The sequence below is a fragment of the Salvelinus namaycush genome, chromosome 23, assembly GCF_016432855.1.
Source record: "Salvelinus namaycush isolate Seneca chromosome 23, SaNama_1.0, whole genome shotgun sequence".
NCBI classification, from domain to species: Eukaryota; Metazoa; Chordata; class Actinopteri; order Salmoniformes; family Salmonidae; genus Salvelinus; species Salvelinus namaycush.
The window spans coordinates 34978541-34992537 of record NC_052329.1 but is presented as its reverse complement, the minus strand read 5'-3'; the positions used below and the strand labels follow the sequence as shown (position 1 = coordinate 34992537).

The 13997-nt window shown below is 42.2% G+C and overlaps 2 protein-coding genes across 3 annotated transcripts in view; both read left to right on the top strand.

Moving 5' to 3' along the window:
* Positions 1-682: 682 nt before the first annotated feature.
* On the top strand, positions 683-11221 carry LOC120018846 (protein phosphatase 1 regulatory subunit 14A-like). The gene is made up of 4 exons (XM_038962064.1): positions 683-891; positions 8855-8935; positions 9138-9167; positions 10068-11221. The coding sequence occupies exons 1-4, from the start codon at positions 694-696 to the stop codon at positions 10200-10202; spliced, it is 444 nt and encodes a 147-aa protein (XP_038817992.1). The 5' UTR covers positions 683-693; the 3' UTR covers positions 10203-11221.
* Positions 11222-13740: 2519 nt separating this feature from the next.
* Positions 13741-13997, top strand: part of LOC120018363 (tumor necrosis factor alpha-induced protein 2-like) — a 40167-nt gene continuing 39910 nt past the window's right edge. For both annotated transcript variants that reach the window (XM_038961524.1, XM_038961521.1), the window contains exon 1: positions 13741-13888. The gene's annotated coding sequence lies outside the window, so the exon portion shown is untranslated. The remainder of the gene's footprint in view (positions 13889-13997) is intronic.

Sequence of the window (13997 nt, the reverse complement as noted above, 5' to 3'; positions counted from 1 at the left end):
TACCTCATGCACTAGGCCAGGGGTGGGCAAACTGATTATTTTTTTTGTTTGTCCAAATCAATTTGCAGGCCAGAAAAAGGGCAGGCTGTCATGTAGGCTCATAGAGATAGATAGAGGACTCATCTTTGTATCTGTGCTATTATATCGTCTGTGACAGCATGGGCAGCGCCATTGAGGCAATCTCCATTTATAAGTAGTCAATTTTCTTCTTTCTTTGATTGGCTGATCACCAGGAGAAATCAGCCAATGAAGTTGGAAGTCCGACCCAGTTGTCTACATTAGAACGGTGGAAGCCCTCAATGGCGTTGCCCATGCTAATATGGCTTTGGCCTTTTAGCCAGTAGAGGACTCTAACATTCCTTATGTGTAGGCTAAATCATTTATAAATAGTGGTGACCATCATGGTGAGTCATTGTCCTTTCCCCAGAATACTGAATAACTAATATTTCTTGTAAATTCTTATCACACAATTCAGAAAGTGTAGAACTTCCTTATGGACACAATTGTACAGAGCTAAGTTCAATTAAATACTTATCACATTGCTCTCGGCGCACAACTGTTTCCCGAACCTGTATGGGTGGGGCACTAGGACCCATAGCCGAGTTCTCCAGCAGTGCCCTACTATTGCCAATGATAGCGCACCTCTTCCACTCTCTAGCCACCGTTTGCACGTGTCTGTGATCCGAAGTGGATATGGCTGCGAACCGGGTCGGGAGGAGATGTAACAACAAGGTCCATTCCCCGAGTAGGGGTCCAGGTAGGGACCCGGGGCTTAGCTTGCAGAAGAGGCAAGCACGGGTCACGGTAAAGTACAACAGAAAGGAGCTCCAAAGACGCTTGGATGTGGAGAAGTGGATTGACTGTAGTCTGGACGAGCTCTATCTGGGCAGGGTGAGTCCTATCAATTTGAACTGAAACGGATCTCTATTGATAGGCTACGCATACAGTCACTTACCAATGGGAAACGTTTATTTGACTTATTGTAAGAATACAAAACGGGTTTTACGCAATAACAATTATTCATCTTAGCATCAGTGTCCACTGAATGACATAAAGCGACTTTGGCAGCAGCTTCGGTGTACGAAATCCATTGTAGCATGGCACATCACTCTTCAGTGGGACTTAATCGCTATAATGAATATATCGGTTTGGCGCATTTGGGAACACAATAGTCATGTTGTGAGCGGGTACGCAGCAATGGCTTATTTTCAGTCTCCTCAAGATATGTAAATACAACTATGAACAGAATGTCATTAAGTCTGTTTTTCAGAGATCGTACTGCCTCGTGCACTTACCATATGGGATGTGGCTACGACGTTAATCAATTTTACATGGGGGGGTTGGCTGCCCTGTCTCCTTGCGCCCTGTCTGCTTGACATTCGATGAATCAAGAATGTGTAGATGGATGCCTTCTAGTGTTTTGACTGTCGAGTCAACACTGGCTGTCATATTGGTAAATTAATAGTCTCATCAAATCCAGATTAATAATAGTATTGTGCATGTGTTTTCTTATCATACACTATTGACTGGACACCTTTCATTTAGTTAATAATAAAAGCAAACATTTCTCTGTCGCCAGAAGAAGCGGGATTAGAATTGTCTACAAAGCCATTATTAGCAAGGCCATGGAGCACGTGCAGAGGACAATAAGGTTAACCATGTCAAGCTTTGTTTTCCCTTTACACCCTTGTTAGCCTATGACATCAATGTTGTTAGCATGTCATCCTTCTCTACAGTCATTAAGGAAATGAGGGTGTTGTCTGTGTATTTTATTAGCTGAACGAATATCTATCACACTTCACACACCACAGTTGAACAGGTTTATTCTGCTGTAGGAAGAGCACCAGCCAAGGTGTTATACACCTGCCTGGCATGCTTCCTAATATTAGCAAAGAGTGGAAAGACCTAGCACAAAAAATAGACTTGGCATCCAAGGAAAAATACAAATGTAGATATGGTAGATTCCTTTCATGTTGTTCCCTTCCTGTTGTATGTAAGGGGATGGACAGTCATTGAAAGACATGGAGGGGTCAGTATACTCCCTGTGAGTGGGAAATGCTGTCTCGCTGAAAGGGGTGACTTCGGAAAGATCAGAGGTCCAATTGAAAGTGCTCCCAGAAACATAACTGGTCTGTGGCTTGGTGCTTGTTGCTTTACATGGACAGCCTTGAGTGTGTATGGCTTCTGGCGGACACAACAGGAGGATCCTGGGGGACCAGGTGCGGTGTGTGGCATCACCAGCGAGGGCATGGGCCGCCAAAGGATGTTGGTGGGCGTTGGGCCAAGGCACCTCATGGTGGAGTCTGAGCGAGGTTGGGGAGGATGGTTGATGTAGGGATGGGGTCAGTGCTATGGTACAGATGTTGGGATTATTCCATACCAATAATCTCCATCAGACACAACCATCTCCTGCTCAGAATGTATTTAACTATAGAAATTGGACGCTCTGTGTCAAATTCTGTTTGTATGATGTGTTGAGACCTATTTGAGTCCACAGCCTTCTGGGTGTTTTTTTTTTCAGCATCTACTCTCGACATCCAATTTATAACATAGTAATGAAACATGGTAGTAAAACCAATGTGTCTTCTGCAAAGACCACCACCTGACACATACAATGACAGTAAAAGCTGCATCAGTGAGCCATCATATTTTTTATAGGGTCTCTCTATAACCACTTAATAAAGAATAGAGAATATATAAATATAGCTTTTGATCCTATTTAGTGTTCATGACAATTTGACCTAGTGTACCATTCTGTTTCTTGTGGATGCTTTTTATGTTTATGCTTTCTCACAAACACATGGCCACAGCTTTATATATTTTGTTAATGAGTTAATTGCTGTGCTGATAGTGGAACAGGCATGTGTAATGATGGTGTAATCAGATATCCCCCATACTAATTTCCTCCTAGACCAAAGCCCACACTGGCTGCCCCTGCAATGTGAAAACCCCTTGACCAGGCCTGAATGGACGCTAACTATCCCAGTTATTGATCGATGACATCTTTGTCTCCTGGGATGATTCTTATGAATGGGAGGATGGGGGGGTTTGGAGGAAGTGAAGGTCCCATATGTCACCAAATAGCACAAAGAGAATACCTCCCCCCATCACAGAGCCTGTTGTTGAAGCTCAAAGCATTGAATGTAGAACATTGCTTGGGCAATTAGTCTCGTATCAACGCTCTATCAACACTCGATCAACGCTCAATCGGAGGCCCAGATTAAGACCCCCGCAGTGTTCTGCTATCTGCGTGATTGTCTGCGAGGCTCGAGGTCTTTTCACTTTTAGTCCCACCCCTACACCCAGCCATTTATAACCATTCTATTGAGTCGTCACTGCCCACTAAGCCACACAGATGTGACAGCCAGTTGTTATGCAATTTACCACTGCAAACTGGGAGCGAAAAGCATCGGCGAACTAAGGTTTTTAGAGTGCAATTGTTTACTTTTGTAGGAACAATGAATATCTAATGGATGTGAAACATCTATTGTAACGGATCTATAACAGCTGGTTCCCCGACGAATGCAATTTGTCGACGACATGGAACTTAATCTCATAAGACTCATCAAATATCTAAATCACATACATAACATCACATAATTGTGTATGTCTTGAACCAGAACAGCTGTCCACAATTTAGTGATAAATGAATAATCTAATGGAAATGCATTTAATTTGCATGCCTATGTAGATGAAACAGTCAACAATCTCGTGAGGAACAGGCCCATTTCCTGGTGTAGAGAGAACCTCTTGGAAATCCGTGCCGTTCATATATCTCAATCATTATGGTTTTTACTTGGAAATGAAGTCACCCACCCAATCAATAACCATGATTTCACTGACGGCGCTAAACCATATTTTTTTTGACTGATACATTTTGCCAGTGCTCTGACCACATGCTAATATTGTTGTAATTAATACTAGATCACGTGTCAAACTCATTCCACGGCGGGACGAGTGTCTGCAGGTTTCGCACCCCAGTGCTAGATCATATTAATCAAATGTATTTATAAAGCCCTTCTTACATCAGCTGATATCTCAAAGTGCTGTACAGAAACCCAGCCTAAAACTCCAAACAGCAAGCAATGCAGGTGTAGAATCTATCTGCTGTAGCAGTAAGTAACTGTGGGAATGCACCTGGTGCAAACTAGTTATGCTGATGTTTTGAATAGGAATGACTTGTTAGGATGTGACAGCAGGGGATGGCCTAGAGAGACAAGGTGTGAGAAACGGTAGAAGAGAGGAAACATGTAATGGCATGTCATACAGGCAGTAACGAGGATATGAATATTAAACGGAGAAGAACAATCATGAATCTGGAAATGACATGTTAATGTACTGTATTAGGGGTAAATGGATATTGTAGTGGGTCTGCATTTAGCAGTCGGCCTGTTACAGGATATGCAATGGTAGAATGAAAGGGGTTGGAGGAAATGGTGGTTTGGAAACTTGAGTCAAGCCAGATAAGCGTCTGTCAATACTGCAGGCTCCAAAGTAAACCCAACAGTTGAGGGTTAACATGGTGTACACAAACTGACCCACAACAATGACTTTAACGATGAGACATTTCTAATAATTTGTGTCAGTGCAGTATAGTGGCTCATCATCAGGGAAATGTATTGAGGCTGAATGTTTTATGTGTATTTTGATTGGTTTAAATTATTTTATAAATTATGACCTTCCACCTCAATGGATTATGGAAATTAATGTGCATTTTTAAAGTGTGGTTGCTTCCCTTTATAAATGCATTTACTTTACATTAGTCTTCAGTTCAACCTGACAGGGTATTTTGACCCAGATTCCTTTTGTCACCAGTGTGGGACAGACCACTTACTGTATCAGGGTGTTGGCTATGGAAAACATTACACACACACATGGACACAGGTGCACAGCTGGACACTGACACAGGGACCAGTGGACTATCACCCAGAGTACCCAAGCAAACAAAAAACACATTACCCTCAACCCACTGGCCTGGAAGTGATGTGGACTAAATTGCTGCCTTTCGAGCCCTCGACTGATGTGAAACTGGGTGGAATGACTCGCTCCCATTTTCTTTCTGTCTCTGCTACAGAGGAGTGAGGGCCCAGCCATACTCATTTCAAAGTACCACCTATACATGATATTATTGCTGGTGTTACATTCTCACCTTTTTAATTGCGTTCATAGAATTGTACTGCCCCTTTAGCCAATTTTAGTTTTTTAACAGGCCTTAATGTTCTGCTAAAACACAGTCATCACACAGTGCAGGCTAAACTAAAACCACAAATGAAAGGGAGTTTGTTAAAATTATCGTTGCTGGAAATCAACGACTGCTAAACATACTGGGGTGGGCTATATCGTCAGATCATCGTGAATCAGTTATTTATGCTTGCGAACTAGTCTTTGCTTGTAACCTACTGGTGGAATTAATTTTGCACTAGTGTATGCAGGAAGAGTGCAGCAATATGTTTGAGAAATGGTCTACTTTGATGGCCAAGTCGTTGCATTCAAAGTTACGAGAGAACGGAGACAAAATATATTATGCCACCAAACAAAAGGGCACTTTATTTTTCTTTTTTTTCTTTTCTTTTTTTACATAAGAGGGCTGTATCTGCACCTGTCTGCTCACCTTTACTATTAGCCTCCTGCACAAGTATGATAGGAAAAAGGATGGGACACATTAGCCCACCTGACATCACACATCCCCTCACAGAAAACTAATTTGGTCTAAGCATAATGTGAAATCCAGACATGGACAATGAAAGCAGTTGAATCCCATTTTTTTTCTTTTTTTAAATCGTTTTTTTAAAGCATTGCATCAGCCTGAAGTGACTTAACGCATCCTGACAGGCCTGAGTCATCATGTTTGTCTCACGATGGAGGCTGTGTTTACTCAACCCTGCCAGGAATGTGATTTTTAGCTGCTTACAGAGCCTCATTATCCCCAGCATGAGTTGAGCATTACAATATTTGATGTTAGTGTTTGAATTCAGATTTTCTTTACCAGCTCCTGCCAGATTACGGAATAGATCTGCTGGTGTGCACGTGTCGTTTTGTTGCATATTTATATTACAACACCATGTATTACATTGTCTGTGTGGTATGAGAGTGATTGTGGACTTGCTCACGTGACTATTTTTTATATATGTGTGTGTGGGCAGAATGAGACAGTATTTCATTGGCATTTGGAGTTGAAAGAAAGGTCAGGGATGCCTGGGTAGGAAGGGACTGCTTGGATCTGCCTGGACGGACCTTTACACTACCGGTATCCGAATCACTAAGTCCCTCCGCCCCGACGGCACCCACAGACAGACCCAACGGGGCTGGTTAGCCTTACTGCTGAGCATTCAGGTCAGACTGAACTCTCCTATGGCCTGTTGCATGAGTGTCACTAGTCAACATGTCACATGTGCGCGTCTTTGTTGTGTACTGTGGTTGATGTTCAGATTAGGTTCTGAAAACAGCCTCCCATCTAGTCTAAAATGATATTTGCAGTCTTCATCAATTTCCATATGTTATTCAAAGAATCTCTGCATTACCAAAAAGGGCAATAAAAAAACGATCAGGGTTCATTTTTGGCTCACTATGTTGATAGCAGCACATCATGAATAATTCCCTTTGAATCTGCTGTTTGTGCCAATGAGCAGACTTGCCCCAAGGGAAAAATAAATAAGGTGGAATCTCACCATGAGACGCTTGGTAAGTGTTTGGCCAGAAGCCATTGTGGAATGTTTTCCTGTTCAGAATGAGAGAAGCAGTTTGAAAACGGGGTGTGTTCGGGGCGACTACATCTTATACCAAACAAAAATATAAACGCAACATGTAAAGTGTTGGTCCCATGTTTCATGAACTGAAATAAAAGATCCCAGAAATGTTCCAAATTTGTTTAAATCCCTGTTAGTGAACATTTCTCATTTGCCAAGATAATCCATCCACCTGACAGGTGTGGCATATCAAGAAGTTGATTAAACAGCATAGACAGCATCAGTACGCAGATGCACCTTGTGCTGGGGACAATAAAAGGCCACTTTGCCTTCAATGTCCTTTTAGAGAATTTGGCAGTACATCCAATCGGCCTCACAACTGCAGACGACGTGTAACCATGCCAGACCAGAACCTCCATCTGGCTTCACCTGCGGGATCAGCTGAGACCAGCCACCCGGACAGCTGATGAAACTGTGGGTTTACACAACCAAAGAGTTTCTGACAGTTTGTGCAAAAATTTGTCTCAGGGACGCTCATCTGTGTGCTCATCCTTACCAGGGTCTTGACCTGACTGCAGTTTGGCATCGTAACTGACTTCAGTGGGAAAATACTTACCTTCGATGGCCACTGGCACTCTGGAGAAGTGTGCTCTTCACGGTTTCAACTGTCCCGGGCAGATGGCGTGTATAGCGTCATGTGGGTGAACAGTTTGCTGATGTCAACGTTGTAAACAGAGTGCCCCGTGGTGGTGGGGTTATGCTATGGGCAGGCATAAACTATGGACAATGAACACATTTGCATTTTTCTGATGGCAATTTGAATGCACAGAGATGCAGTGTAAACGAGATCCTGTCGTGCCATTCATCCGCCGCCATCCTCTTGTTTCAGCATGATAATGCACGGCCCCATGTCGCAAGGATCTGTACACAGTTCCTGGAAGCTGGAAAATGTCCCAGTTCTTCGTGGCCTGCATACTCACGAGACATGTTACCCATTGAGCATGTTTGGGATGCTCTGGATCAATGTGTATGACAGCGTATTCCAGTTCATGCCAATATCCAGCAACTTCACACAGCCGTTGAAGAGTGGGACAGCATTCATTAGGCCACAATCAACAGCCTGATCAACTCTATGCGAAGGAGATGTCGCGCTGCATGAGACATGGTGGTCACACCATGATCCACGCCCCTACTTTTTTTTTTAAAGGTACTGTATTTGTGACCAACAGATGCATACAGTATCTGTATTCCCAGTCATGTGAAATCCATAGATTATGGCCTACTGAATTAATTTTAATAGATTTTTTTTTTTAAATGAAACTGAGTAAAATCTTTGAAATTGTTGCTTGTTGTGTTTAAAAAATATATTTTTTCAGTGTAGTTACTTCATTTGGGACATTGTCACAGATCATTAAGTGCATAGACTGTTATACAAATAGTCTCTGCTTTTCTCTGAGACTTGGGGGGAGCTGAAGGCACTGAGTATGACCAATTTTAGGAGGCCGTGAGAAAGCATAGTATTCATTATCTCTGATGGAGAATGTCTGGCATTGGTGGTGGCTTCCGTCCTTGCAGCATACCTAGACTAGTAGTAGCCTGGTTCGTTCGTTCCCCCCCCCCCTTCTTTCTCCTCTCTCCTCGCCCTTCTCCTCAAAGGCATTTCCTCACATGCAGTGTTCCTACTGAAACTAAATCCTAAGATTATGGAGGCACTTGACCGATTCCAAGACGGCACAGCCATCTAAATAATAGTTCACCCCCCCAATCATCCCTAGCCCTTAATTGCCAGCCCACGCATCAAGCATCCTGCATCATGCATATGTTGACTCAACAGCCACCATGGACGCTCACTTACACACATGCACACACACACACACACACACACTGCAGTGCTTCAGGGTCTGTGGAAAATCTGTGTGTTGCACGCTAAAAACACGCACAGCTCTTCCTCTGTGTCTGTAAGACCCACGCAACTCAGAACATGGCAAGACCTGATTTGTCCTTTTTTTGCGACTGACGTATGTTATATGCTTGTATCTGAGCCTGTCCCTTTTCATATGGGGTATGTGATGTTGTATGTTAGGATACTGCCCTGGGTGGAGTGTAGTGGAGGATGCCTACAGATGGGTGGACAGTTTGACTGACACTCGGTCACCTTGTGTCCCCAGGAGGAGGAGATGCCAGAGGAGGTGAACATTGACGAGCTGTTAGACCTGAAGAGTGACGAGGAGAGAACGCACAGGCTCCAGGTGAACTGTACTACTCACTAGCAAAATCATCTGTGGACTTGATCATTTTATCAATTAAAAGCTGTGTGAACAAGTTGTACTGTTTTGATTGTGGGAATAACAGTAATAGCTGTATATTTGGTTGCTATTTTAAATATATTGTTTCAGCAGCAGGCTGGCCAGATGAACTAAAATCTTATTTGGTCTGGGGATTTTTTTCCAGGAAATGTTTCTCACGTGCAATAACACAGAGGTAAGTGAGGTAATCTATATAAAAGAGTAATATCTAACCATGTGTTTTTAAGATTGTTTTGGGTAGTATTTTATGCCATTTATGTCCATAGACTGACTATACAGAATGATGTCATGGTGAAGGGACCCAATTAGAGAGCAGTTAGGGCTATATCATTATGAAGGGGCCAGTCAGATTACAGGATTACGAAGTCATTATTAAGGGACCAATCAGAGAACAGGGTTATGACCATGTCATTATAAAGGTTGCAAAACTGTCCTGGTTGGAGGATTCTGGATTTTTTTTCTTATTCCCTCCTGATTTTGGGAAATCCTCCAACCTGGGATTTTGAGGAAACCAGGTAATTTATTGAACGTTACTGGAATTTTTCAACCCTAGTCATTATGAAGGGACCAATCAGAGAACAGGGTTATGATGTCATTATAGAAGGACCAATCACCACTGGTCAAGTCTGAGTTGAGTCACAATTCATGAAAATTGTGACTTGAGTCCAAGTCTTAAACTCAAGTACTACATCATTGCCTTTCTCCCTCTCTCGATCATCACCTCGCTCTTTCTTTCAGGAACAGAAGTAGCCAATGATGACTCCACATATAGTAGCTGACAATGCTAGTCTTGTCCCTCATATGCGAGGTCTTTCTCTCACACTGTCCCTGTATCCTTCGTAGTCAGTGTTACTCAACCTGTCTGTTGACAGACTATGTTGATCCCCCCCCCCCCACACACACACACACATTGATATCATACACAGGAAATGAAGTGATATCTCTGAAACATGTTTCCTTGTTGTTTCACTGAAGTATCCAACGTTACCAACGCTGTGTGTCACTGCCTTTCACTGTATCCATTCTGAGCATGTTTCGTATGTTGACCGACTGCCCTTTTTCCCTGCACACACAGGTTTTCATCAAGGAGCTGGTGTTGAAACTCCACGGGCTGCAGAAACAGGAGGACCTCCACAACAATGGCATCGAACAACCCCAGCTACACATCTTCCCCAACCGGCAAAACTCTGCAGACCGAGAGGTGATCTGAAGGCCCTGTTATATTACCCTTCAACCCCAGAGCCCGACTCCCCATTCCTCAGCCTGATGCCACGGACCTCATCTGAAAAACATGGGGTCTTGCTGGTCTTTACACTGTGCTCTACACACTGTCAAATACACATCAAACAGCTAGCCAGATCTGACAACTTATCACAAACTTTGCAGACACCTTATCTTCTGTCCACACACACACACACAACCACAATGCACAGGCAGTCCCTGCAACATTTGTACCTCTACGATGTCAAATGAATTCAGTTTTATTTTTGTTAACTCCGTGTCCGAAATGTTTGAAACATGCTGCTCTCTGTTGGATCGCTACCGCTACTTGTGTTGTGTGTTTCCTTGAATTGCTTTTATTGGAAAACTCATTAGGGTATCGACTGTTGGTCAGTGGGTCTTATGTTGTGAGATGCACCTCTGATTCTGTTTAGCTCATAAACCAGAACCAAAGAGTCCAGCAATGTACTGTAGATACCAATGTCAGTCTGAAGGTAATAAAGACTCTATAGAGCTTTCATATACCCCAATGGGTTAGTCAACGGTTCCTCGCTACAAGCAGGTCTACCATATTTTCAAACTGCATCCAGTAACAGAAGAGACAATAGCTCATGAGGTCAACTGAAAAAAAAAATATATATATTAAAAAGGGGAGAAATATTGTTGTGATATTCCCAATGATTTTAATGACCATATAGATAATACTACAAAGGATATTTTTTATGAAGACCAAGCAATATGGCTTGGTAGGTTGTCAACTGCCACTCAAAGATGGTTTAGATTTGCTATTAAGGATAATTTAAGATAACATTTAAGCTGTCAGGAACACCAGGTCATTTATTTCTTACCAAAATGTTTGTATATCTGTAGAGGATTTTCAGTCAGCTGAAGGATAGAAACCCAACTGCTTTACTGTACTCCTATGTGCCACCTCAGGTACACAAATGTTTCCTAATGTTTAAAAACATTTTTTTACACGAGTTTCAACACGGTTTGTAAATGTGTAGATCTCGGTTGGTTGTATTGGTTTAAATACATTTTGAATTCAATGTTTCCTAGAGTAACTTTGAATCATTACCAGCATAGTGTTTTATAGATTAAAGGCTGTATTTACATGCTGCTGTACCATAGAGAAGGCCCGTGTTTAAAACATTTTTTTTTTTACGCTATGAGTCGTATGGATAAACAGCGCCCTCTTCTGGCTAAATGTACTGAATAATTTACAACATTACATTTTGGCATGACCGTACTCTACACGCATTTGACAAACAGGGTGTTTATTTAATCCCATAGGGGTCAACCCATTTACCAACATTGTAAATAGATTGCTAGGGTGTGACTGAGGGTAGGTAGATAGATAGAAGCCTATATGATGCTAACTGAAGTGTCAGCCTGAGGATGCATGTAATATCAGAGACGGGTCAGATTTTTCAAGCACCCATAACTTTATCATAGCAATCATACAGTATGAACTATTGCTCAAACCAATCCAATACTATCTAATCTGACAGACTGTCATGGTTCATTGGAATAACCTGTAGATGGCAGGAGAACACAAGTCAACATTTCCTTTCACATTATATTAAGGACACCATAGAGTCAGCTTCAAGAACGTCTTTAGTAAGATACAACCGCTTACAGAGCATTATGGGTACTGTAGTACATCATGGGGCATCTCTTTTTAGCTCAGCATCATGCTACGGACATTAGCCTCAATTTAAGAATTTTCTGTGGAATTTTCCGTTGCTCAAAAAACGCTCTGTGTATGTATATGCCTGTTTGTTGCTGAAGCTCCGCTGTTCCACCAGACACAGACCAACCAGGCTCAACACACCTTTGTCTATGTTTGTGAAGTAAACATGACAAATTCCACCCGGCGTTAAGGACTTCTGGTCTGAAAGGTGCACATTTCGAAATGTCTTCGTGTGTCATGATCATGGAATCAGATGGACTTGTGAAGTGAACTTTCCCCGTTGACATGATGGTTTGGTATGCGTATGCATTTAACCTTGTAAGGGTCGTTCCACAAAATGATTGCCTTCTGCGTCCCTTTGATATTTGAAGTAGAAATTGTCCACAACTATTGCATTTTAAAAGCCGGTTATATTAATAAATGCCCCTTTAATACAGACTACATACATTATTCCTATTTAAAATCAGATTTTTAAAATTAAGACTTGCTAAAGTGTAAAAATTCTGCATTTTGACATGTCCCTCCTTGCACCCTCTGTGACTTCTAGGAAGATTTTAACCCACTTAATCTGCAAATTTCTCCCAAGTTTTCACATCATTGTATTTTGTTGTTTGACAAAGTCAAAGTCATTTCTGAAAATGATGATTTCTTTAATGTCTTTAGTGAATAATTTATGTCTACCTCATTTGAAAGTCAACCCTGTAACGTGAACTGAACTCTCGTTTTTATGTGGTGAAACTATTCCTTTTCAAATATTTTTTTCTCTCAAAATAAACATTGAACATCTAACCAAACATTGAACATTTAGTCAAACATAGAGTAAGAGCAGGTGAGCTGGTCCTACTATTTTTGGCTATGTTTTGGTGTTTTGTGGTGGGGAAATGAGCGGGTCGAACATAAGATGTCAACCCTGTTACCCGTAGTTAGACAGGCTGTAAATGTCAAAATAAATAATAAAATAAAAATTGTTACGCTTAATTTCAATCGCCTCTCCCTGTTGCGCACAACAAACTTCCATTCCCCCCCATCACAAGGGGATTTACCTCTGTTTTAAGATGAAATCATCAACCCTGTTACTTAATAGGCATTCACTATAGTACTAAATGTAACCTCTTGAGATGGGAAAACACTTTTTATGAAGTTGAACATGTGCTCTTTATGACAGAATGTTCAAATGAGAGGAAATCCCCAAAACATTTTTTACACTACTCAAAAGGTTGACAATTCATGATCCAAAAGACTAAGGCTATTAAGTAGGCTGGACAAACAGTATACAGTAAAGGGTTAGAATTCCAAGTGCATTGTTCCACAGCATCAATACATCCCAAAGTCTCACAGATGCTCAAAGCACATAAACAAACATGGGCCTCAAACAAAGAGCGTACACATGACCTCTATGACCACATCCGTGTGTAGGTGTGTTCATTGCAGAATACGTTCATAAACAAAGTTCAAAACAACTAGGTAATGGGAGAATACTCCAAAACAAATCCTAGATCCGGTGGATAGGGCATAGGGGGTTGCCTATGGTAGATTACTTAAAATAGATCATCTCTATGAGGTGGGGGGATTCAATATACATATGGGTCTAAAACAAACAAACAAATTAATAAACTAAATGAAAGTCTAGCCACAATAACCCCCCCCCCCCCCCCTCTCCAAATGCAATTAGTATAGTCAGCCTCTCTCCCTGAGGGGCCTGTAGCTCGCTGTGGAGGAGGAGGCAGGGATGGGGGGGCAAAAATGGGATGGCCCGCTTCCTCAGGAAAAAGCATCTTGCGCTATAGCCAGGAAATGGCCAACGCCAGCCCTGGAGTCCAGACGAGCCTCTGGAACAGAGAAGCAGGCATTACTTCTGAGCTGTCGGACCTACGAGGACACAGCCACTCACACACCCACTTCGACCAGCTACATTGCCCGTGTGGCCAGGGATGCCACTGCTGTGAGAACCACAGGGATCCTCTTCTTAACAGCATAACAAGGTAAGAGCTGGACTCTGGGTCCGGGTGAAGCCATTTAAGACTTTTCATCTCATTTTCATGTTGTCCAGGTGCCCCTGATTTGGTTTGGCTACAGTCAGAGTTCCCCTCA

Bases quoted from the DNA above. Each gene is read 5' to 3' on its own strand.
- LOC120018846 (XM_038962064.1), top strand. From the start codon at position 694: ATGGCTGCGAACCGGGTCGGGAGGAGATGTAACAACAAGGTCCATTCC. The intron at 8,936-9,137 runs GTGAACTGTACT...ATTTTTTTCCAG, and splicing joins AGAGAACGCACAGGCTCCAG to GAAATGTTTCTCACGTGCAA. The intron at 9,168-10,067 runs GTAAGTGAGGTA...CTGCACACACAG, and splicing joins TCACGTGCAATAACACAGAG to GTTTTCATCAAGGAGCTGGT.